This window comes from Salvelinus alpinus, chromosome 19 (genome assembly GCF_045679555.1).
Source record: "Salvelinus alpinus chromosome 19, SLU_Salpinus.1, whole genome shotgun sequence".
Taxonomy (NCBI): Eukaryota; Metazoa; Chordata; class Actinopteri; order Salmoniformes; family Salmonidae; genus Salvelinus; species Salvelinus alpinus.
Window position 1 is genome coordinate 38,165,880 of NC_092104.1, and position 25,849 is coordinate 38,191,728.

Genomic DNA, 25,849 nt, shown 5'->3' on the forward strand with positions numbered 1-25,849 from the left:
ACATAATGCCCACTGACAGACTGAAAGCTGCGTCAGCACAAACCAACATGTCTCTCTTCATCTCTCTGAGGATGTGCTGACTGGTTTATTCTTCCCCTCTCTGCTGTTCCACTCTCTTTCTCTCACTCCCTTTTCTTGCTTTCTCTTGTCCCCGTCTTCATTTTCTCTCCCTCACTCCTCCATTCTCATGTTGGCCCTTTTCCATTTGTCTTCTGTTTTACCATAACCTCTATCTATGTTTCTCTTTCGCTCTCTCTCCCGCTACTCAATGCCCTCTCTAACTTCCCCCTGCCACTTCCTGCCTCTCAGGACCTGTGAGTATCCGCAGCCACCCGGCTCCCGAGGTGTCCGGTAACACCATAGGGCTGGAGGCCATTATCAGAAAGGCCCTGATGGGAAAGTATGATGACCAGGCCGAGGAGCGCCCTCCCTCCTCCAATGCTATTAACCCCATGGTTGCCAGTATGCCTGCTGCTATGCTCCCCGCTGATGGACGGACGGAGGACTCTTACTCACTGCAAGGTGTGATATTACCTCGTAAATCTCCCTCTGTCATAAGCCTCCAATCCGAGTCGCAGGGCTGTTGGCTGGGTTGTATGTACTGGTGTTCAGAGGGCTCAGTATTTCCATTATGAAACAGTAATGTATGTGTAACAAATCAAGTGAATTATTCATTCTTTCAGCTTTGCTAGACTAGTTTGTCACAGTTGTAACTTCAGATGTATGGTAGATAAATGTGAATAGAATTGGCCACTAAACCACAGGGCTGTGTTTTGTTCTCCGTCTCTTTTTGTGTAGTTGGGGGGAAACCAAAGGGCAGCGGGCGTTCTAACGGACGGAAGGCCAAATCCCCCGGGCCGGGCCTGTCAGGGGGGGAGAGACCCTCCTCTGTGTCCTCTGTCCACTCTGAGGGGGATGCCAACCGCCGCACGCCCGTCACCAACCGTGTCTGGGAGGACCGGCCCTCCTCCACAGGTACTGCTGCCCCCCCCCACTGCCCCTCTCACCTCCTATCAACATCTCATCTCTCACTGCACCTCTCACCTCTATCAACATCTCATCTCTCACTGCACCTCTCACCTCTATCAACATCTCATCTCTCACTGCCCCTCTCACCTCTATCAACATCTCATCGCTCACTGCCCCTCTCACCTCTATCAACATCTCATCTCTCACTGCACCTCTCACCTCTATCAACATCTCATCGCTCACTGCCCCTCTCACCTCTATCAACATCTCATCTCTCACTGCACCTCTCACCTCTATCAACATCTCATCTCTCACTGCACCTCTCACCTCCTATCAACATCTCATCTCTCACTGCACCTCTCACCCCTATCAACATCTCATCTCTCACTGCACCTCTCACCTCTATCAACATCTCATCTCTCACTGCCCCTCTCACCTCTATCAACATCTCATCTCTCACTGCACCTCCTATCAACATCTCATCTCTCACTGCACCTCTCACCTCTATCAACATCTCATCGCTCACTGCCCCTCTCACCTCCTATCAACATCTCATCTCTCACTGCACCTCTCACCTCTATCAACATCTCATCTCTCACTGCCCCTCTCACCTCTATCAACATCTCATCTCTCACTGCCCCTCTCACCTCCAATCAACATCTCATCTCTCACTGCCCCTCTCACCTCCTATCAACATCTCATCTCTCACTGCCCCTCTCATCTCTCACTGCCCCTCTCACCTCCTATCAACATCTCATCTCTCACTGCACCTCTCACCTCCTATCAACATCTCATCTCTCACTGCACCTCTCACCTCTATCAACATCTCATCTCTCACTGCCCCTCTCACCTCCTATCAACATCTCATCTCTCACTGCCCCTCTCACCTCCTATCAACATCTCATCGCTCACTGCCCCTCTCACCTCCTATCAACATCTCATCGCTCACTGCCCCTCTCACCTCCTATCAACATCTCATCTCTCACTGCACCTCCTATCAACATCTCATCGCTCACTGCCCCTCTCACCTCTATCAACATCTCATCTCTCACTGCCCCTCTCACCTCCTATCAACATCTCATCTCTCACTGCACCTCTCACCTCCTATCAACATCTCATCTCTCACTGCCCCTCTCACCTCTATCAACATCTCATCTCTCACTGCCCCTCTCACCTCCTATCAACATCTCATCTCTCACTGCCCCTCTCACCTCCTATCAACATCTCATCGCTCACTGCCCCTCTCACCTCCTATCAACATCTCATCTCTCACTGCCCCTCTCACCTCCTATCAACATCTCATCTCTCACTGCACCTCTCACCTCCTATCAACATCTCATCTCTCACTGCCCCTCTCACCTCTATCAACATCTCATCTCTCACTGCCCCTCTCACCTCCTATCAACATCTCATCTCTCACTGCCCCTCTCACCTCCTATCAACATCTCATCGCTCACTGCCCCTCTCACCTCCTATCAACATCTCATCTCTCACTGCCCCTCTCACCTCCTATCAACATCTCATCTCTCACTGCCCCTCTCACCTCCTATCAACATCTCATCTCTCACTGCACCTCTCACCTCCTATCAACATCTCATCTCTCACTGCCCCTCTCACCTCCTATCAACATCTCATCTCTCACTGCCCCTCTCACCTCCTATCAACATCTCATCTCTCACTGCACCTCTCACCTCCTATCAACATCTCATCTCTCACTGCCCCTCTCACCTCTATCAACATCTCATCTCTCACTGCACCTCTCACCTCTATAAACATCTCATCTCTCACTGCCCCTCTCACCTCCAATCAACATCTCATCTCTCACTGCACCTCTCACCTCTATCAACATCTCATCTCTCACTGCACCTCTCACCTCTATAAACATCTCATCTCTCACTGCCCCTCTCACCTCCAATCAACATCTCATCTCTCACTGCCCCTCTCACCTCCTATCAACATCTCATCTCTCACTGCCCCTCTCACCTCCAATCAACATCTCATCGCTCACTGCCCCTCTCACCTCTATCAACATCTCATCTCTCACTGCCCCTCTCACCTCTATCAACATCTCATCTCTCACTGCCCCTCTCACCTCTATCAACATCTCATCTCTCACTGCACCTCTCACCTCTATAAACATCTCATCTCTCACTGCCCCTCTCACCTCCTATCAACATCTCATCTCTCACTGCCCCTCTCACCTCCTATCAACATCTCATCTCTCACTGCCCCTCTCACCTCCTATCAACATCTCATCTCTCACTGCCCCTCTCACCTCTATCAACATCTCATCTCTCACTGCACCTCTCACCTCCTATCAACATCTCATCTCTCACTGCCCCTCTCACCTCTATCAACATCTCATCTCTCACTGCCCCTCTCACCTCTATCAACATCTCATCTCTCACTGCACCTCTCACCTCCTATCAACATCTCATCTCTCACTGCCCCTCTCACCTCTATCAACATCTCATCTCTCACTGCCCCTCTCATCTCTCACTGCCCCTCTCACCTCCTATCAACATCTCATCTCTCACTGCCCCTCTCACCTCTATCAACATCTCATCTCTCACTGCCCCTCTCATCTCTCACTGCCCCTCTCACCTCCTATCAACATCTCATCTCTCACTGCCCCTCTCACCTCCTATCAACATCTCATCTCTCACTGCACCTCTCACCTCTATCAACATCTCATCTCTCACTGCCCCTCTCACCTCTATCAACATCTCATCTCTCACTGCCCCTCTCACCTCCTATCAACATCTCATCTCTCACTGCCCCTCTCACCTCCTATCAACATCTCATCTCTCACTGCCCCTCTCACCTCTATCAACATCTCATCTCTCACTGCCCCTCTCACCTCCTATCAACATCTCATCTCTCACTGCACCTCTCACCTCCTATCAACATCTCATCTCTCACTGCCCCTCTCACCTCTATCAACATCTCATCTCTCACTGCCCCTCTCACCTCCTATCAACATCTCATCTCTCACTGCCCCTCTCACCTCTATCAACATCTCATCTCTCACTGCACCTCTCACCTCCTATCAACATCTCATCTCTCACTGCCCCTCTCACCTCTATCAACATCTCATCGCTCACTGCCCCTCTCACCTCTATCAACATCTCATCTCTCACTGCCCCTCTCACCTCTATCAACATCTCATCTCTCACTGCCCCTCTCACCTCTATCAACATCTCATCTCTCACTGCACCTCTCACCTCCTATCAACATCTCATCTCTCACTGCCCCTCTCACCTCTATCAACATCTCATCTCTCACTGCCCCTCTCACCTCCTATCAACATCTCATCTCTCACTGCACCTCTCACCTCTATCAACATCTCATCTCTCACTGCCCCTCTCACCTCTATCAACATCTCATCTCTCACTGCCCCTCTCACCTCTATCAACATCTCATCTCTCACTGCCCCTCTCACCTCCTATCAACATCTCATCTCTCACTGCCCCTCTCACCTCCTATCAACATCTCATCTCTCACTGCCCCTCTCACCTCCTATCAACATCTCATCTCTCACTGCCCCTCTCACCTCTATCAACATCTCATCTCTCACTGCACCTCTCACCTCCTATCAACATCTCATCTCTCACTGCACCTCTCACCTCCTATCAACATCTCATCTCTCACTGCACCTCTCACCTCCTATCAACATCTCATCTCTCACTGCCCCTCTCACCTCTATCAACATCTCATCTCTCACTGCCCCTCTCACCTCTATCAACATCTCATCGCTCACTGCCCCTCTCACCTCCTATCAACATCTCATCTCTCACTGCCCCTCTCACCTCTATCAACATCTCATCGCTCACTGCCCCTCTCACCTCCTATCAACATCTCATCTCTCACTGCACCTCTCACCTCTATCAACATCTCATCTCTCACTGCCCCTCTCACCTCCAATCAACATCTCATCTCTCACTGCCCCTCTCACCTCCTATCAACATCTCATCTCTCACTGCACCTCTCACCTCCTATCAACATCTCATCGCTCACTGCCCCTCTCACCTCCTATCAACATCTCATCGCTCACTGCCCCTCTCACCTCTATCAACATCTCATCTCTCACTGCCCCTCTCACCTCCAATCAACATCTCATCTCTCACTGCCCCTCTCACCTCCTATCAACATCTCATCTCTCACTGCACCTCTCACCTCCTATCAACATCTCATCGCTCACTGCCCCTCTCACCTCCTATCAACATCTCATCGCTCACTGCCCCTCTCACCTCTATCAACATCTCATCTCCCACTGCCCCTCTCACCTCTATCAACATCTCATCTCTCACTGCCCCTCTCACCTCCTATCAACATCTCATCTCTCACTGCACCTCTCACCTCTATCAACATCTCATCTCCCACTGCCCCTCTCACCTCCTATCAACATCTCATCTCTCACTGCACCTCTCACCTCCTATCAACATCTCATCTCTCACTGCCCCTCTCACCTCCTATCAACATCTCATCTCTCACTGCCCCTCTCACCTCCTATCAACATCTCATCTCTCACTGCCCCTCTCACCTCCTATCAACATCTCATCTCTCACTGCCCCTCTCACCTCCTATCAACATCTCATCTCTCACTGCACCTCTCACCTCTGCCCCTCACCTCTATCCACATCTCATATCTCACTGCCCCTCTCACCTCTATCAACATCTCATCTCTCACTGCCCCTCTCACCTCCTATCAACATCTCATCTCTCACTGCCCCTCTCACCTCTATCAACATCTCATCTCTCACTGCCCCTCTCACCTCCAATCAACATCTCATCTCTCACTGCCCCTCTCACCTCCTATCAACATCTCATCTCTCACTGCCCCTCTCACCTCTATCAACATCTCATCTCTCACTGCACCTCTCACCTCCTATCAACATCTCATCTCTCACTGCACCTCTCACCTCTATCAACATCTCATCTCTCACTGCCCCTCTCACCTCCTATCAACATCTCATCTCTCACTGCACCTCTCACCTCCTATCAACATCTCATCTCTCACTGCCCCTCTCACCTCCTATCAACATCTCATCTCTCACTGCCCCTCTCACCTCCTATCAACATCTCATCTCTCACTGCCCCTCTCACCTCTATCAACATCTCATCTCTCACTGCCCCTCTCACCTCCTATCAACATCTCATCTCTCACTGCACCTCTCACCTCTATCAACATCTCATCTCTCACTGCCCCTCTCACCTCCAATCAACATCTCATCTCTCACTGCCCCTCTCACCTCCTATCAACATCTCATCTCTCACTGCCCCTCTCACCTCTATCAACATCTCATCTCTCACTGCACCTCTCACCTCCTATCAACATCTCATCTCTCACTGCACCTCTCACCTCTATCAACATCTCATCTCCCACTGCCCCTCTCACCTCCTATCAACATCTCATCTCTCACTGCACCTCTCACCTCCTATCAACATCTCATCTCTCACTGCCCCTCTCACCTCCTATCAACATCTCATCTCTCACTGCCCCTCTCACCTCTATCAACATCTCATCTCTCACTGCCCCTCTCACCTCCTATCAACATCTCATCTCTCACTGCACCTCTATCCACATCTCATATCTCACTGCTCATATTCAACTGTATCAAAGACAGGAAACCAATCACCTTTAAACCCTGTGAACTGCATTCTGCTGCCTATGGCATCATGGTCAGTACTCAAGGATTTATTGTTGCTGTTCTTCCTCTTGCAGGCTCCACACCCTTCCCGTGTAACCCCCTGACCATGCGTTTCCCAAGTGGCATGCCGGTGTCAAACCCCTCCCCCACCCCCTCTGGCCAGTTAGGGGCTCAGGGACAGGGCCGGTCCTGGGAGGAGGAGCCTAAGCCCCTGCTGTGTTCTCAGTATGAGACCCTGTCTGACAGTGAGTGAGAGACCCTGCCATGGAACAGAACAGCACCCGCCAACTAACCACCTCCACTGCTGCTGCAGGCACACACCTGACACACACACACACACACACACACACACACACACACACACACACACACACACACACACACACACACACACACACACACACACACACCATTCCACTCTACAGCTCCATCTCCACCCAGCAAGGGAGTACGACAGGACCTGACCTCTGGGCCTCCCATCTCACACAGCTGACTGACGATCACAAGCACCGATGGGGGTGTGCTGAAACACTGCTGCTCTGTGTTTCAGTGTATGCAGTCACTCCAGGACTACTCTAAAGGACAAATCACTTGTTTTTTTACTTCATTTTCCCCCCTCTTACTGGCCTTATTGATACGAACACATCAACTCATGCGCTTGTTTGTATACTGTTCTAGTGTCTTCTACGGTTTGTGGAAGGGACTTGGTACGGACCCATAATCTGATGCTCATGTGTTTTAATTTGGCCTGCGGAGGGATTCACTTGCCTTGGTCAAGGATGGATGTGTCCTCTGCTTGTACAGGAAGCCTGCTCTGTTCGGCCATGTCAGGGCTCTGAACAGGGATTCAACCTGGATCTTCAACTTGGAGAAGCCTGCTGCCCCCTCTGACCAGCAAACCCAACCAGAGTGGACATGCATCAGCACAGAAGTGTCTGTCTGTCTGTCTGTCTGTCTCTCTCGCTCTGCGCCAGTGACCCCATGGACAGGGTGTGAACCACACAGAGTTCTGTTTGGAAAGGTCTGCTAGGGAAGTGGTCTTCCTACACTGGGTCATTTCACTGTGCAGAGGGCAGGCGGACAGGCATGTAGCCAGGCATGCCATCTATTGTACAGTACTGTGGACACTGAGTTCAGACGGCCTGTGCATTTCTACTACTGTTAGAATGCATCAGATGATGGACAGGAGGAGGAAACAACACAGGAAAACAATGTCTTTATTTTATTTTCTCTTTTTTAAATCCAGTCAGTCCAGTCCTGTGTTTGAAAGTGAGCTGAGACCTTTAGTACTTTTGATCGTGAATGTTTTGATGGTGTCAGTTTATCTCTTATTTTCAATGATCTATCTTCGGGGGTTTACAGGGTATACATGCTGTCCATTGCTGATGTCATCATACATTTGAAATGTTATTGGAGGACGGTGGTGGCATATGGTCTCCAGACATCCAATAGAGAGAGCGGTCTGTGGGTGTGATGAATGGCACTAAGAGACAAGTGACACTTTCTCACTGTTTTTATATTAACCATGTCTGTGTTTGTTGAGAATGTTTTTGGATGTTAAGCACTTAGTTGTCAATTTGTTCACAACGGCATTTTTAGGAATCTGTTTCGGGCAGGCGAGAATGGACTCGAGAAGAAGAGTGTAGAATCCTACTGTGGAGGCGTCCTCCTTTAACATCTGTTTCATTTGGTCTTGCCACCAACATTCTTTAGTGCTCCCAAACTCAAGCGCCAATCACAGTTCTAGTGAAACATGACCTAGTCCGCTTTGAGTGGATGGAGACCAACCTTAAAGCTGCTTCAGGGCAAAATTCCCAGCATCAGAGTTGGAATTTGCTTGCATTAAAGAGGTGACAAATAAAAGCCATCAATGTTTCTATGCCCCTTGGTCCATGGCGGTGCTGGCTGTGGCTGTAGTGTGAGCCCCAGCTGGCCTGCTGGAAGCCTGTCTCTTGGATGGAACTCCTAATGTCTCTAGGGGCTGCCTGTTGTGACAGTCTGACCTCTGATCTTTTACTGTCTAGAGGAAGAGGAGCTCTGCCTTACGCCAGGCCAGATGCACCTTCTTATCTAGACCCGATTTTGTACAGTTATAAGATATTTCTAGTGTTAAGTGCCATTTATTTGACATAATACAGTACTGAAGTTACCAAGTGACGCACAATTTTTTTGATTTTTCTTCCCTATCATTTTTCTTCATGCCAGGGTTATACGTGTCCATGCAGGGAAATGTTGAAACCAAGAGCAGATGAAACGTCCCTCTTTTGATTTTTTTCTAAATCTGTCACAGCCTTAGCTCTTAACTGTCACATATTCTGTCATGATCCTGATTCAGAGGAGGTTTAAAGTCCAACAGTTGGTGTTCATTTACCATGCGTGATTTTACATTTTTACCCATTTTAAAGGCCATCTCTTTGTTGTTGATGTGGTATATGACAGTGTTCATGGCTTGTATTGAAGCAAGAGAAGCACAGTTATTCTCAGTGTGACTGTTGTTGAGGGCGACTGCGGTGTGTCATCCTGCCCGGTCCACTAGTTGAGAGCGGGTTGAGTTAATCATGATGGAGACTTGTTAGTAATGAACATGTGTAACAGTTGTTGGACTGCCTGTGCTCTCCCCCTTCATCTTCACTGGATTACGTAAAGTTTCTTACCCTGGCTACCTAAACTGGTCATGTTTTAGATCTAGGCAGTCAAGGTGGAGCTCAAATTAGAAGTTTTTAACTGGGCCCAATAAAGCAGAGTTTCAGCTTCTCTACTTGTATATCAATTTACTATTCATGAAGTCGTTGGGAGAGCAAAGTGACAGTACATTTTGACATGATAGGAAGACAGAACCATATCTACATGTTAGCTAAATAAATAGCAGAGGAAACTAGAGGAATCAGTTTGAAATGTACTGATGTGTATTTGAATGATTTATGTTTTTCCCCTCTGGTTTCTGTTTGTTCTTCCACTGCTTGCTTTGATTACTGTCATGTCACTCTCCGTGCTAGAAGTTAGCGTTTCATTTGTAATGAAAAGAATGATTCAAGACGAACGAAAAACGAATTAGTCGAATGGCCGATGCGATCCCTGTATTGTACAAGGGTGGGCGGGAGAGATGGCATTGACAAATGTTCAACCATATTGTGCATAATGATTTCTTTTTTTATTATTATAACCCACTGTATAATAGCAAGGATTGTATATAGAACTGAAGAGATGTAAATATTTATGTGGCTTGCTGCAAGGTTGGTATTTACAGAAAAAGTATTCACACTGTTTAATTCTACATGCCCACCAGCAAGCTTTGTGGATAGCAGTGTAACAATGAAAATAAAAAAAACACTGCCTTAATGTTTAAATAAAAAGCTTATTGCCATTGAAACTCATGCTGTCTTTTTGTATACTTTGACTGTAATTTATTACAGTGTTAAATGTAAATGTGTTAAATGTATATTATCCCCCATTGAATAGCCTATTTAATAGAGGTAGACTCGGGGATATGACGTAGATGCAGAAAGTAAACTGCGTAGTTAGTTGTTGCAGAATTGACCAAGAGTGATGAAGCGCGACACTCCACTTCTCCGCTGTTTTAGTGCCCTGTCTACCACACGTGAAGTGAACCCTTGCACATGCGTAGGGTGTGTGACTGTGTGAGAGCAAAGTCTTGCATCTCGCTCATCTCAATGATCTGCGGTGCTGCTCATGGCGAAGTGATTTTGCAGAGTCTACCTTTTTAAAACGAAAGTAAAAGCATTAGACTACAGATGACGCAGACAGCTATCTTACTATCTTAGGGAAAACAGGAACTATGATCACAGTAACCTCATTCCCAGGCTCAATTGCTACTGCATGACAGCCGGCCAGCTTACCGATCACTGTACATGTACACAGCCAATCTGTAAATAGCACACCCAACTATCTCATCCCCATATTGTTATTTATCTTTTTGCTCTTTTGCACCCCAGTATCTCTACTTGCACATCATCATCTGCACATCTATCACTCCAGTGTTAATGCTAAATTGTAATTATTTCGACTCTATGGCCTATTTATTGCCTTACCTCCCTAATCTTATACATTTGCACACACTGTACATAGATTTCTCTATTGTGTTATTGACTGTGTTTGTGTAACTCTGTTGTTTTTGTCGCACTGCTTTGCTTTATCTTGGCCAGGTCGCAGTTGTAAATGAGAACTTGTTCTCAACTGGCCTACCTGGTTAAATAAATGTGAAAACATTTTGGGGGGAAAATGTGAAATAAATAAAAAGATTATGATCACAGTAAATACACTATAGAGTATACCAAGCATATACCAAACATTAGGAACACCTTTTGTTATACTCCGTGCAGTGGAAACCAGCTACCACAAGTGGGTGCTAAACTCTTATTGGATGTGGGTGTTATGAGAGGAGCTGCCTGCATAGTTTTGCCACACCACTTCTCTGACACACTGAGTACCATTAAACACAGGAAAATGAATGTCACATTGCCAATCAAATGATTGGTTAATGAGGGGGTTAAATGCAGTGATCTAAGGACATAAGGTCATCTATCCTTCACTAACTGTCCAGACCTTGTGATTTTCATTTTGTATATATTTTCCTTTATTATTTCCCCCTAACCCTACCACCCCTCCCCTAATTGGAGTACAATAAGGGACAAAAATAGCCAGCTTATACAAACTACATACACTGACAGTATATTTTCCATTAGTTTTCTTTTGTTTGTTTTTAGTCCCAGCCTTCTGCTACCCTGAACACCACCCAGTTTAGATTTCTAGCTGCCATATATTTTTCTACTGTCCTGTGATGTTTCACAAAAGTTCTGAACCTTTCTATTCTCATTACGGCTGTCCCCGACTAAAAAAAATGTTGGTTGACTGGTCTTCTGACCAATCGATTGCTCGACATTTTCTATGTGTATTTTTCCATATATAGACACCCTATGTGTTTTAATAAAACCAACTATATGCATTGAGCGTGTCTGCTACTTTAATCTTACTCTTTGATGCCTCGAAGGCGCCAAAGATCTAGATCAACTGAATAAAAAATAAAAAAACGTAACCTGACCCAACTATTCTCCTCCCGCTCCTGCTGGCTTTCACAGATTCTGCCATTACTCTCCTGAAGTTGCGATAATAGGCTACAGGAGGAGTCGGCAACCTTTCTCATGTGGAATGCCAGTTATGGTTTTCATATGCACATTTTTGTTGAACATTTTCATTTAATTTATAATAAAGTCTTCATATGTGAAAATCCTTGTCATGTGGTTAATCAACATTCTATCCAGATCTAAATTAAATTCATACAAACCTAAAAAGTAACTTCTATTTCCAACTATGTAACATTGCCAACTATGTAAGAATAGCCTACATAAAAGCCAATAAATAAAAACATTGCCGCCTGCAGGTAGAACATATCCTGATAAAAATAAATATCCTAAAAATCACATTTGCTACACATGGCCTGTCTGCAACGAACTTGAAACATTGTAACTATCAACTATTAACTTGGGTCTGGCCAGAAGCTTGCGCGCTAGCAACATTGTATAAAATATTCTGGGCCCTCAGAGTTTCCCGTGCCAGTGAGCTCGGGACAAACACAGCTGTAGGTTATTTGCCCAAGGGATATGAAGCAGTGCTTGACTTGGGCACCTGAACTGAGTTCCGGCACCTCAAATTGTATAATGCTTGAGCTCCTGTTCCTCTTATAGAATATTAACTCCAAAGTATTGTGGAGCTCCTGCACCTAAATATAAACAGGACCAGCACCCAAAATAAGTACCGGAACCTATTTCAGTCCAGGTTAAACATTGATAAGAGGCCTATTTTATGACGTTTCCACTATATCAGAGCATGACATTTTTCCCTTTCACAATGAGGGGATATCAAAAGGGAGAGAGCTTGAAAGTTTTTTCAAATACATTGAAGTATTGGAATTCTCAATGGATGTAAAAACAGACTTCGTTTGCTTGCTTTTTGAGGTGAAGAAAACATTACTTTGAGAAGATCCACAGGTCATTAGTGGTGTGGCATTAACCCAATCAGAAATACTATCAGATCACCTAATGTCACCGGTGGAAAAAGTATCTAGTTGTCGTACTTGAGCAAAAGTAAAGATACCTTAATAGAGAATTACTCTATTAAAAGTAAAAGTCACCCAGTCTAAAAGTATTTGGTTTGAAATATACTTAAATATCAAAAGTAAATGTAATTGTTAAAATATACTTAAGTATCAAAACTAAAAGTAAAAGTATAAATAATTCCACATTCCTTATATAAAGCTAACCAGACAGCATAATTTTCTTGTTTTTTTTATTTGCTAAAAAGGAAGGGGCACGGTCCAACATTTACAAGCGAAGCAGTAGGGATGACCAGGGATGTTCTCTTGATAAGTGTGTGAATAAGTACATTTGACAGTCGAGCTAAGCATTCAAAATGTAACGAGTACTTTTGGGTGTCAGAGAAAATGTATGGAGTAAAAAGTACATTATTTTCTTTAGGAATGTAGTGAAGTAAAAGTTGGCAATAATATAAATAGTAAAGTAAAGTACAGATACCCCAAAAAACTACTTAAATAGTAGTTTCGGGTATTTTTACTTAAGTACTTTACACCACTGCCAAATTGTCACATTTACATGCCTACATTTGTGCGCAGGACAGGTAGCCTATAGGCCTACTTCTATGCGTGCACGTCCTTACTCAACAGTAACAGGAGCGCTCCAAACAAAAGACAATTACTACACTGACAAAACTCGAAAATGGAATTCAATCAAACTTATTTCTCACAAGTGTAGCATAGGTTGTGCACTCTGCGAACAACGTGTCCACTCAGACAATGAGAACAGGAAGACTGGAATAATAATATTGAATGCATTAAAATAAATGACCATTAACCAAAGTAACAAACATTGTATATTAGAAATTGTAGGAATTAACACTAATTGTACTTCTGGTGATATATGTAATGGGGAAATGATATACACTAACAATCAAATGCAAACAATTCACACATTGAAGTTATAAAATAATGAATGTGCACAAATTGGTGGGAGAGTGCATTGTGCATTGTGCGGACTGGGCACCCTCGTTGCGGGCCCCGGACTGGGCACCCTCGTTGCGGGCCCCGGACTGGAGGGCGACTCTGGAGGCTCCGGACTGGAGGGCGACTCTGGAGGCTCCGGACTGGAGGGCGACTCTGGAGGCTCCGGACTGGAGGGCGACTCTGGAGGCTCCGGACTGGAGGGCGACTCTGGAGGCTCCGGACTGGAGGGCGACTCTGGAGGCTTCGGACTGGAGGGCGTCGCTGGAGGGAGGAGACGCAGAGACAGCCTGGTGTGTGGGGCTGCCACAGGGCCCACCAGGCTGGGGAGACCTACAGGAGGCCTGGTGCGTGGAGGAGGCACCGGATGAACCGGGCTGTGGGGGAGCAGTGGAGCTCTGGTGCGCAGCCTACACACCACTCCTCCAGGCTGAATGCCCACTTTAGCCCGGCCCCTCCAGAGTGCAGGCACAGGTCGAACCGGGCTGTGGGGAGCACTGGAGATCTGGTGCTTACCACTCGTACCTCTCCACTTGGCTCAATGCACTTTAGCCCAGCACAGGCGGAACGCAGGCATAGGACGAACTGAGCAGTCCCAGCGCCCGGAGACACAGTACGCAGAGCAGGCGCAGGATACCCTGGGCCGAAACGGCACACCGGAGACCAAGCGCGCTGAGCTTCCACAATCCGCCCTGGCTGGATGCCCACTCTCGCATGGCACTTGCCTGGCATATAGTGCTCTGGGCTATGAGCGCGCACTGGAGACACTTTGCGCTTTACCGCATAACACGGTGCCTGACCAGTACCACGCTGCTTCCGGTAAGCATCGGGGAGTTGGCTCAGGTCTATCGCCTGACTCCGCCAACCTCCCCGTGTGCGGGGGGCTGCCTCTCGTGCCTGCTGCGCTGCCTTGCCTCATATCGCCGCCTCTCAGCTTTAGCTGCCTCCAGCTCCTTTTTCGGGCGGCAACATTCCCCAGCCTGTCTCCAGGGTCCCGTTCCGTCCAATATCTCCTCCCATGTCCAGGAGTCCTGAACCCTCTGCTCCTCCATACTACGCTGCTTGGTCCGTTGGTGGTGGGTAGTTCTGTAACGTTCATCGTCGGAATGAGAAGGATCGGACCAAAGCGAAGCGTGGTAAGTGTTCATGATTATTTATTTAAACTGAACACTGAGACAAAATAACAAAATGGAACAACACGAAACAGTTCTGTCTGGTGCAGACACAAAACAGAAAACAACTACCCACAAAACACAGGTGGGAAAAAGCTGCCTAAGTATGGTTCTCAATCAGAGACAACAATAGACAGCTGCCTCTGATTGAGAACCACACCCGGCCAAACACAAAGAAATACAAAACATAGAAAATTAACATAGAATGCCCACCCAAATCACACCCTGACCAAACCAAAATAGAGACATAAAAAGATCTCTACGGTCAGGGCGTGACAATGGGGCTCTGAGGTACATTTACATTTACATTTAAGTCATTTAGCAGACGCTCTTATCCAGAGCGACTTACAAATTGGGTACACACCCAACCCCTTCTACGTGCCCTATGCCAAAGGAGAGAGGAGATCTGCTGTAATTTTAGTATCACTTGGATATTTAGGATATTAATAGGATGGATTAATGGGACGGAATAATGCTTGAGTACTTGTTTACGGTAAAAAAAAATGTAAAAATCACCAGGAATTCAGCTAAAAATCTGTTTAATTTAGGAAATCTGTTCAAGTATTCCCATGAATAAAAAACTAGACGTGATCGTGTCTCAATATAATCAAGGTATGAAATTATTATTATCATATACAATCTCTTTGTTAATTATGTTCCAGCCCCCCGCCATCCACTCACAAAAATCGGCCCGCAGTTGAATCTAGTTGCCTAGCCCTGCCTTAAAGCATGAGGCAGGGCATAACCTTCAACAGTTAAGAAGTTGCGCCACATTTAACCCTGGCGCGTTATGTCTGTGGAACTTTCTTTTCCCTGTACTGCTGCTGGAGAAATGATATTCCTTTCCTTTGTGGTGAAGATCTTAATTATAGAGCTGTATGCATTGTTTGTTCCTGGCCCTCTCTTTAACTTCGGACATGCCGTGGGAATTCTGTTGTGAATTGAAGTTAGGTTGTCTACACTGCAGCTTTGTTCCAGGCTTTTAGGCTCTTTCAATATACTGAAAAGGAAATGCTGAAAATACTCGTGACCATAGTGCAGTTTGGGTTTTGGTATTTTGTCTTTTATTCAATTAAATAATTTTTTATTTTCCCAAACAAAAAAGATGATTGACACAGGAAGTATACAAAAATATAAAGAGAATTATGAATTGCCTCGATGCCACATATACAACAGGAAAGTATTTTACAAGAACAAAATCAACCGTAAGGAAACACTAACATCAATAATTAGAAAGTATCTTAAACAAAACAACCAAATGCTTTGAAACCCTTAGACTTTCATCACCTCAAACGTATAACTCCTGACTTCTCACACACCTCCTGCACATCACAGAAATACACTGAACGGCCTCTTTCTGTACCAGCCACTGTAATACCTATGGTTCAAACCATCAGTATTATAAAGTTGCTGTTGCACTTGTAACAGTTACAGTAGACCTCAATATTCAGAACATCTTGACCCTTAAGAAAGCCTCCAATACAGAGCCTCTTCACTTTCTCTCACTTTCTTCTGTCCATATTCTTTAGTGTATAAAACACACCTTCCTTTGTCAATTTTCAACACCTACATTTTTTTCATTACAAAAGTAGCTCAGGATGTAAATTAAAAGTAGAAAATGCAAATGTTCTATGAAATAAAGTAGAGAGAGAAACAAAATGGAGGTAAGAGATCTGAATTCATAATACAGGGTTCAATATTTACCAGGTTCCATAATCCATATATATAAAACAGACAAAAAAAACGTTGTGAGCGAGATCAGGCAATTCTTAATACAAATAAGAATTGATATTATTTTCCTACAATACCCGACAGCTGTGAATAAATCTAAGCCACCCATTTCACTATCCTGTATATAACAACAGTGTGCTGGAGAGAGTAACATGTTTGGATTTTTATGGTCGTGTTTACCAGTCTGCCAAACAACCTGGATATCAGAGGCTAGAGCTGGCCATGTCTTAAAATAGAAATGTTCCTCAGGTTTTCCCAGCTCTGCTCTCCCTCCTCCTCTCTGGATCCAACTTTGGCATTTCCAACTGGCAGGTTGACTTGTAGTTATGGCAGCGACCACAAGCATCTCCTTCACCAGAGGCAATCTATAACAGAAACCTTGACTCTCTGCCTGCTGTAGAAGGTGCCTCAGACTCCATTTCTGATTTGTTGTAGAAAATGGCATGGATAATGTGATGTTATCATGTAAAGCTAGAATCCTTAGTTGCTACATCCATTTTTAGACTTTGAAATTAATGATATATACACCCATTGATTCTTGAAGAATATAACTTAGAAATGCCTCATGAACTTAGTTCAACTGTCATACCCCATCAGAACTCTAAATACAAGCTTGTTTTACTCCAATGTTTGTAAACAATGTAAACGTAAACACTGTAAAGCCTCAAAACATGGTTTAAACTAGCCAGTAGCTAGTTTCCATAGCTCTGTCTATGAATTTGTGGTTACATTTCTCCAGGCCCATCCCTCAGCTTTTTTACCAAAACACAGTGACCACTTTGTTATTGTTTCAATTAAGGATTCTAGCTTTAAAATGCCTCAGTGTCTATCAGACTAAAAAGGCACATTCTAGAGTTTGAGGTCACTAATGTCTATTGTCATGAAGATGTGGTTTGGTGTCTGTCAAAGCAAGACAGCAAAGCCGCAGAATGAGTTTGACGTCACTGGGAATCTTTTGAGATACGACAATGATGTGCTCATGACACCCTCAAGACACTTGTTGGGATGAGAACGATGAAGTGTTGTAGATCTAATGCAGGAGTCATGTTTGAGAGTCTGATGAGGATGTGACAAAGACATTACTTACTACGAGGGTGAAATCTTCTTTGTAACAAAATCTTTGGTCCAATCTTTTGGTTTCCCCCTCTTTTCAGAATACCCACAACTTACACAATGTTAAAATAAGTGCAATCAAGCTATTAGACTGCTTTGCATCTGTGTGGATTCACATGTTAGCTTTTGAGCATGAATATGTCCATTTCTATAACTAATCTTTACAGTCAAATAAGGTGTGTAACATGGTACCATCAACCCCCAGAGTCATGCTCAACTATCAGAGGTGTTCCTGGAGAGAAGAGGCTGCAGACTGGCAGCGCTCTGCCCCACAAGACTAATGAACATGAAGGACAACTCATTAAAGGCCTTTGTGATTCGATGTACTCCCCTACAATATTCCTTATACAGTATGCAATATTACCACCCTCTGTGTGTCAGTCTATCAGTCTTCCTGTGTGTCCAACTGTCTGTCAGCCTCTGTGTGTATCCAGTCCACAGCAGTAGGAATAGCCAGGCAGGTCAGGTCTGAGATCAGGTTTAGAGGTCCTCAGCGTAGATGATGCAGGGGCTGCTGTCCTCACTGGACTTCAGCTGGACGGTGGAGACAAACCACCGCTGGGAGCCCGTAGCGTTGTAGTTGAGCGTGGTGCGGTAAGTGTTCTTGGCATGTTTGGGGTACACAATGGTGGTGCTTTGGTAGTGCAGGGGCCTCTGACGTGGCTCTAGGTACACCTGGGACTTGTAGCGCCGCCAGGTGCAGTTCTGCACGGCCACCACCATCTCGCTGTAGGAAGTCACCGTGGGAACGGGAGCGCAGTACACCTGGTCCCGGTAGTGCCTGTCTGAGTCGTACTTCACTTCAGAGTTACACCTGGAGAGTATAACCAAAAACATGGGATTAAGTATTGAAGTACCAAAGTACTTTGAAGAGTAATACATTAAGTAATAGATTAGGCAGGAAATAGTATAATAGCTGATCACTAGATGGCGCTGTTAAGAGGTGACTACTGAGTAGGGTAGAGAAAAGCTGCCTTCAAAAAGCCTGCTGCCTTCAAAAAGCCTGCTGCATCAACTTGTACATTAAATTAAGCAAACTACATAAGTCCATTAAAACTACAGTAAATGCTTGTTTAATACCAAGTCATTATTTGTGTGGTTTGGTGAAGGGTCACTCACTTGATCTCTGTTTCTGGTTTGGGGTTGACCTCGATGCTCTCCCCAAAGAACACAGGGTACATGCGTGTCCTCGGGTCCGTCCCCGTTGAGTGCAGGAGAAGGTACGGCAGCTAGGGGAAGATTTAGGTATGAGGTTAGGTAGGCCATTTTTATAAATCCCTCACATTACCCCCTGTTAATGTGTAAAAATGAACCATGACATCCAGTGAAGGAAATGTCTTTGACATGTTGAAGAGGGAAGTAAGTTGGCAGAATCCATTCTTCAGCAAGAGTGGGCGTCAACACAGACTGTCCTGGGAGATCCCACTACTGATACACTACTAGTGCTCTCTACCTAATATAGAAAACAGTTTATTTAGCTGGCAAAGATGCAGGCTCTCAATACACCTAGAACAGGACCTCCCACATGAGGAGTTCTGTGCAATCTCCCCCAGCATTCACACAACACAGCTACAATAGATGAGCAAAGCCTGGCTAGAAAGAGTAGGTGGTGTCTACACCACAAGTAGCAAAAATAATTCAGATAATTACATAGAGGGACAAGGCGATATGAAGTGTTACAGTCGCTGTAAATCTTTTTTTCACTGAGCCCCCACAGCAGCCTAGTGGTATGCTTCAGAAAGGACTAACAAAGCCAGTCAGCTAGGCAGCCAGCCGGCCTGTCTGCATGTTGTGTAACTGAGTGGGTTAGCTGAGAGCGTCACACCGCCTCTGTGTCTCCTGGACCTGGGCACGGTCACTGCTCAAGCCATCAGAACCGCTCTGCTCCCCTTCACTAAGTCACCCCACAGAGAGCCTCCAGTCTATCCAACATGGTGGTCCAAGACAGGAGAGGCTACTGTCTGTCTGCACTATACAACAACCCCTGTCCCAGAGGTCACATACATGGATTTGAAGTTCATTTGATTTCAATTGACTCTAAATGGATGGAGTCTTGTAGTCAGTGTTGTCAACCTTAGGGCACTGTATGCATCTCAAAGTTTTTCTCACATACAGTACAGCAGAACACAGTATAGGATATGACAACCTGGTTAGACTATGTAATCAGAGGGTCAAATACCTCTGCTCCAGGCTAGGATCACTTGTTACACCTATCATACTGACTCAGAGAGACCCTACGAGAAGGCCTCTGCATAGGGACTCTGCTGTCCTGACCCACCATCTGCCTAGAGACCAATAAAGTCAGAAGCACAAAGCCATACACTGTAGCTACCGCTTCTGGAATCAGTTAGCAAATTCTAAATCCTTTGCCAACTATGTACAGTGCTGCTGTCTGAGCCCAGAGGCAAGCATGACATCCAGTCAACATGCCATTCAGACAATACACGTTTCGTTGAGAGTTTAAGATGTCAAACTGATGCTTTTAAGTGTAATTATGGTACCTCTCCAAACACAAACTTCCTGAATTCTCTTTCTCGTTACAAAAGTTCAGATCGAGCAAAGTTGTTACGTTAAAGTTCGGATGCACGTCTCTCCAACCTCACCTCTCCCTAAAGCTCGGAACAAGCCGAAGGCACAGCAGAGGTGCCGCCAAAATCACTGTGCAGCACACAGCTCACGTCTTACCCAAACCCCCAAATCAGCACCCGACAAAACCTCACTCAGGGCTGTACTGTACCCCCACTTAACCTCTGCTGTAACCAATAACCATGCTACCCTCATTGCTGTTAATCCCTGTAAATTGATTCATTTCCACTGTGTGCTGCTGGCACAGTGTGGCATCATCAAATTAAAAGAGTGTGATTGGCTTGTCTTTTGTTCTCTGGCTGGAGCAGTATCCTGGCTGTTTATCCAGGGGAATGCATTTTGTTGGCCGCCTTTGAAAGTATAAACATACTTGTGAATGTAGGTGGGCTCCAGGCTAGGGGCCCCTCCATCTACTGTACCCAGGCAGCAACAGAACACATACGGAACTCATTCCCCGGAAGCACAACTCTACCCACCCAGTCAATGTGGTGTGCAGCCAAGCACAGGCTACATACAGTACAATACACACTCAAAGTGCAACTCACACACAATCGAGGTAGATCACGAGAACCTGGAGTCAGGAAAAACTCTGCCCATCATCATCATCATCACACAGTAAACTGCTGACTGAGTAGAGAGAGTAGAGGTCGTCAAGCTCCAGCATCACTATGAATATCAACTCTAAAGCTGGAATTAGAACGTAATGACACACGACACGGGTCTCCTTTCTGTCCTACACTCTAATCCAGCGATAGTTATAGCCCTGACTTAGCTCCTAGACTGGGCTGGAACTAATCTACACTCCCCCCCCCCCCCCCCCAAAACAACACAACATGTTAGCTCAGGTACCAAAGTGGTTATACAGAGACAGGGAGATGGAAAGTAATCATATTGAGCTATAACCGTCTAATAACCAGAATGTGTGTTAGGGTTGTCACGATACCAGTATTGTGATACTTAGAGGTATCGTGACAAGGAAACTAAACATGAAGTGGACTAAACTTGGAAACAAGCAGCCTTACACTGTCACCCAGAATCACATGTTTATTGTCCAAGATATAGCACACAACATTTTAAATACAGCAGGTACAAAGAGTTTAGTCTGCTTTGTGTTTTCCATTTTGCCATGGAAAATCAGGTATAGCAGTATCGCGATACTGGTATCATGACAACCCTAGTGTGTGTGTGCGCATTCATCTGTGTTTAAATTAAAATACAGAGGTCATGAAACACTTATGCAACAGCCTGCAACTGCTCTTGCAAGCATGTGTGCCTCAAAATAGAACTTGGGGATTGTTCTTAGGTCGCATACAAAACCACCACAAGATTAGAACTGCGGAAAAACTCTTTATGCAAGTGCATGAATGTCTGCCACTGCCAAGCATGCATGTACTGTATATAAACGCAAAAAGCTCAAACTCACATAAAAATTACTAATGGAATGGGTTGATTTTTTCCCATACATACACACACAATCCCATGAAAGGTATTGGAACCAAAAGCAGATTCAGCCCCTATCAAAGCTGCTTTTATGAGGAGAAACCACAAAGCAGGGGAGCTCCACCAATCCCCACATCCAGGGGATTAGAACCATATCTCCTTTCAGGCCTCAACAAACCAGTGTCACGCAACTCCAGTCTACTGTATTGTACTACATGTGGCGTAGGCTGCTGGCTAAAAGCACATCAAAATGCCATCTAGACCTGTATGAACATGTTCCTTTGACAGTTAAATTAGGAGTTAATAGAATCGACCTTTGTTCCTCAATGGGATTACTACAATTCACTCAAATCATAGCAAAAGATTGATAAAACAAAAGTTATTCTTCTGAACCATTCTGAAACATTACACAAATTGCATTTCTTGATCAAATACACTGAACAAAAATATAAAACGCAACATGTAAAGTGTTTCATGAGCTGAAATAAAATATCCCAGAAATGTTCCATACGCACAAAAAGCTTCTCAAATGTTGTGCACAAATTGGTTTACATCCCTGTTTGTGAGTATTTCTCCTTTACCAAGATAATCCATCCACCTGACAGGTGTGGCATATCAAGAAGCTGATTAAACAGCATGATCATTACACAGGTGCACCTTGCACTGGGAACAATAAAAGGCCTCTCTAAAATGTGCAGTTTTGTCACAGATGTCTGAAGTATTGAGGGAGTGTGCAATTGGCATGCTGAGTGCAGGAATGTCCACCAGAACTGTTGCCAGAGAATTGAATGTTAATTTCTCCACCATAAGCCGCCTCCAACGTCGTTTTAGATAGTTTAACAGTACGTCCAACTGGCCTCACAACCGCAGACCACATGTAACCATGCCAACAAAGGACGAACACATCCTACTTCTTCACCTGTGGGATCGTCTGAGACCAGCCACCCAGACAGCTGATGAAACTGTGGGTTTGCACAACCAAAGAATTTCTGCACAAATTGTCAGAAACCATCTCAGGGAAGCTCATCTGCGTGCTCGTCGTCCTCACCAGGGTCTTGACCTGACTGCAGTTCAGCGACATAACCGACTTCAGTGGACAAATACTTACCTTTGATGGCCACTGGCACGTTGGAGAGGTGTGCTCTTCATGGATGAATTCTGGTTTCAACTGTACCGAGCAGATGGCAGATAGTGTGTATGGCGTTGTGTGGGCGAGCGGTTTGCTCATGTCATCGTCGTGAACAGAGTGCCCCATGGTGGCGGTGGGGTTATGGTATGGGCAGGCATTAACTACAGACAATGAACACAATTGCATTTTATCAATGGCAATTTGAATGCAGAGAGAGATACCGTGATTAGATCCTGAGGCCCACTGTCTTGCCAATCATCCGCCGCCATCATCTCATGTTTCAGCATGATAATGCATGGCCCCATGTTGTAAGGATCTGTACACAATTCCTGGAAGCTGAAAATGTCCCAGTTCTTCCATGGCCTGCATACTCACCAGACATGTCACCCATTGAGCATGTTTGGGATGCTCTGGATCTATGTGTACAACAGCCTGTTCCAGTTCCAGCCAATATCCAGCAACTTAGCACAGCCATGGAAGAGGAGTGGGACAACATTCCACAGGCCACAATCAACAGCATGATAAAGTCTATATGAAGGAGATGTGTCACGCTGCATGAGGAAAATTGTGGTCACACCAGATACTGACTGGTTTTCTGATTGACGCTCCTACTTTTTTTAAGGTATCTGTGACCAACAGATTCATATCTGTATTCCCAGTCATGTGAAATCCATAGATTAGGGCCTAATGAATTTATTTAAATTGACTGATTTCCTTCTATTAACTGTAACTCAATCTTTGAAATTGTTGCATGTTGCATTTACATTTTTGTTCAGTATAATAACAAATAACTTGTGTGCCCTTTTCCAAGTGTGAGGCACTAGACACACTAGAGCTATTTATTGGGGATTTCATGCCAAAGCATATGCCTATATGGGCTGTCTAGTTTCCAAGCTGGCATTGGCTGCTGTGAGAAAGTACAGCCAGGTTATAAGGTATGTATACTGTTTGAGTAGAAGCAGTGTGGTCGACTAGAGGTGGTTGACCTGAGAGTTGTCGGTAACGGCGACCACAACAGACACAAGGAGCTAATCACAATCACACCATTTTGTCCCCTCTCCCATTGCTACCACCACACATACTCACACATTGACCTAGAGTTTTTTTTAAATGTTCTTTACATTTACATTCTGATCTTTTATTATTTCTTATTGTTGTTGCATTGTCGAGAAGGAACCTGCGAGTAAGCCTTTAGTTGGACGGTGTATACCATGCATACAACTAATACAACTTGAAACTTCTGTTTGTTTCTATGGGTTACGTCAACTGTGGGCTGCCATTGACTTGCAAAGTATTCCATCATGAATGGGACAGACAGAGGGATGTTTGACATCCTCTGTGACTCTTGTGACATTCCTCCTTGACTCTAGATTGTTAAATATTCACTCAAGAGACAAGAAAAAATACAATTGATATTTCTGAGATATTTATATTTTTCTTGGAAAGTACACAGGTTGATGCTTATCCCTTTTATGAAACATTAACAGGATGTTTTGAACACTGCTTCTCTTTTCTTCAGTGGAAAGTTAATTATTACAGATGACAAAATCCCTGCAAACAATGGAATCCATTTTCACAGATGAAACACATTACTACAGAGAAACCTAGTTCATTTCTGGTTATTTTTCACCCAGTCCTTTAAAGAAAATGCAAAACACATTTGTTTCCTACATGTGTGATCTGAGGGAAGGCCTATCAATATCCATTATCTTTAACAACTTGTTTATAATTGTTTTAGATTCAGGAATCCAAAGAATATTCCAGTGAAGACATGTCAATCCATTTCAACTATTTGATTTCTAAAGATATTACAGCAACTGACGGTTACAGCAACTGACACATGGTTTAACAATAGTCATCAGAGGCTAGATAGGTGTATTTCTCTCTTGTCTTGATCATACAAATTCAGAGGTTTTATCTGCTTTTTATGGTGAATTGTGCACAATGCGCAGAGCCAGCAGCACTTGTAAGCTATCAAAACAACTTATCAACTGTTGCTTACCAGTTTGCCTTTGCTCTCCTTTTTATAGTATCCATGGTTCTCGACTGGCGTTGAACAACTCCCGGAGCGCGACTCGAGCAGACCTGGAGACAGCGAATAGAAGGGCGGACTTGGACTCGGAGGGAGTCCCGAATCCGGACTGTCAAGCAGTCCCTCCCGAGTCTTTCCTTTCAGACTATCATCCATAGCTTGTAAATGTAGGTGTCCCACCATTTCTGGGAGAGCTCAAAACAAAAACCAGGCGAAGGCACTCAATGCGATGATGAGTCAACCAATTTTCTAGAAAGACTGCAACCGAAAATGCGCACAAATCCCTTCATTCGGAGACGGGGAATCCCTGGTAAAAGTATTCGTTTAAAGCAGATTTCTGAAAAAGAACAAATTGCAAAATAATTTCTGAATATTGCCATTCCATTATAAAACCATCACTTTAATTTGCCACGTACTTATCTTGTCTTTTTGTGTCAGTATTTGGCCTATCATTCACAAACCTTTGATTTGTTATCCTCAGGTAACGGATTTCTCCACCAGGCCGTCGGTAAACAGTATTTTCGTCAAAACAAATACTCTCAAATCATTTTAACAAGCGATTAACTAAAATGTAAACTCCAAAAACTCCGTCACAACTAACCAGCAATTATATAGTGTCGCTCTATAGTCCGTAATCGACCCAAAGAGAAATGGAATTCTTTTTTTTTTTAAATCGCTCACTGTAACGCGGCAGTCTATCTGGTAGTAATCTGTCCGTTTAGATCTCTGCTCTGCGCTGAACTGAATAGCCGGATCTCGGAGAGGTCCCTCTTAATGAGCCTGACAGCATTTTTGCACCTGGAGCAAATCCAGCCCTGATGATCTGGATCAGTTCCAGACACCGCCGACAGGGCGAGCACGTCCTCACTGCTCCTCCTAGGCTGGTTGGTGCTGTCTGACTGATACTGACTACACTATTATAGCATACTGTATTATAATACTGTCATTTTTATTTTATTTTATTTTTTACCTTTATTTAACTAGGCAAGTCAGTTA

General features: G+C 44.9%; 2 protein-coding genes across 19 annotated transcripts in view; one reads left to right on the forward strand and one right to left on the reverse strand.

The window, feature by feature from the left end:
- The window catches only part of LOC139545500 (nuclear receptor corepressor 2-like), a 132,620-nt gene extending 122,626 nt beyond the window's left edge, over window positions 1–9,994 (forward strand). For all 18 annotated transcript variants that reach the window (XM_071353340.1, XM_071353352.1, XM_071353343.1 and 15 more), the window contains 3 exons: window positions 310–522; window positions 799–975; window positions 6,695–9,994. In XM_071353340.1, coding sequence (XP_071209441.1) covers window positions 310–522; window positions 799–975; window positions 6,695–6,873 — 569 coding nt within the window. In that variant the 3' untranslated portion in view covers window positions 6,874–9,994. The remainder of the gene's footprint in view (window positions 1–309; window positions 523–798; window positions 976–6,694) is intronic.
- A 5,869-nt stretch (window positions 9,995–15,863) lies between these two features.
- LOC139545502 (refilin-A-like) lies at window positions 15,864–25,600 on the reverse strand. Its single transcript, XM_071353359.1, has 4 exons — window positions 25,315–25,600; window positions 24,824–25,190; window positions 18,786–18,895; window positions 15,864–18,480 (listed from the first exon to the last, which is right to left on the reverse strand). Exons 2-4 carry the CDS (start codon window positions 25,034–25,036, stop codon window positions 18,147–18,149), a joined length of 657 nt encoding a protein of 218 aa, XP_071209460.1. The 5' UTR covers window positions 25,037–25,190; window positions 25,315–25,600; the 3' UTR covers window positions 15,864–18,146.
- Window positions 25,601–25,849: the final 249 nt, after the last annotated feature.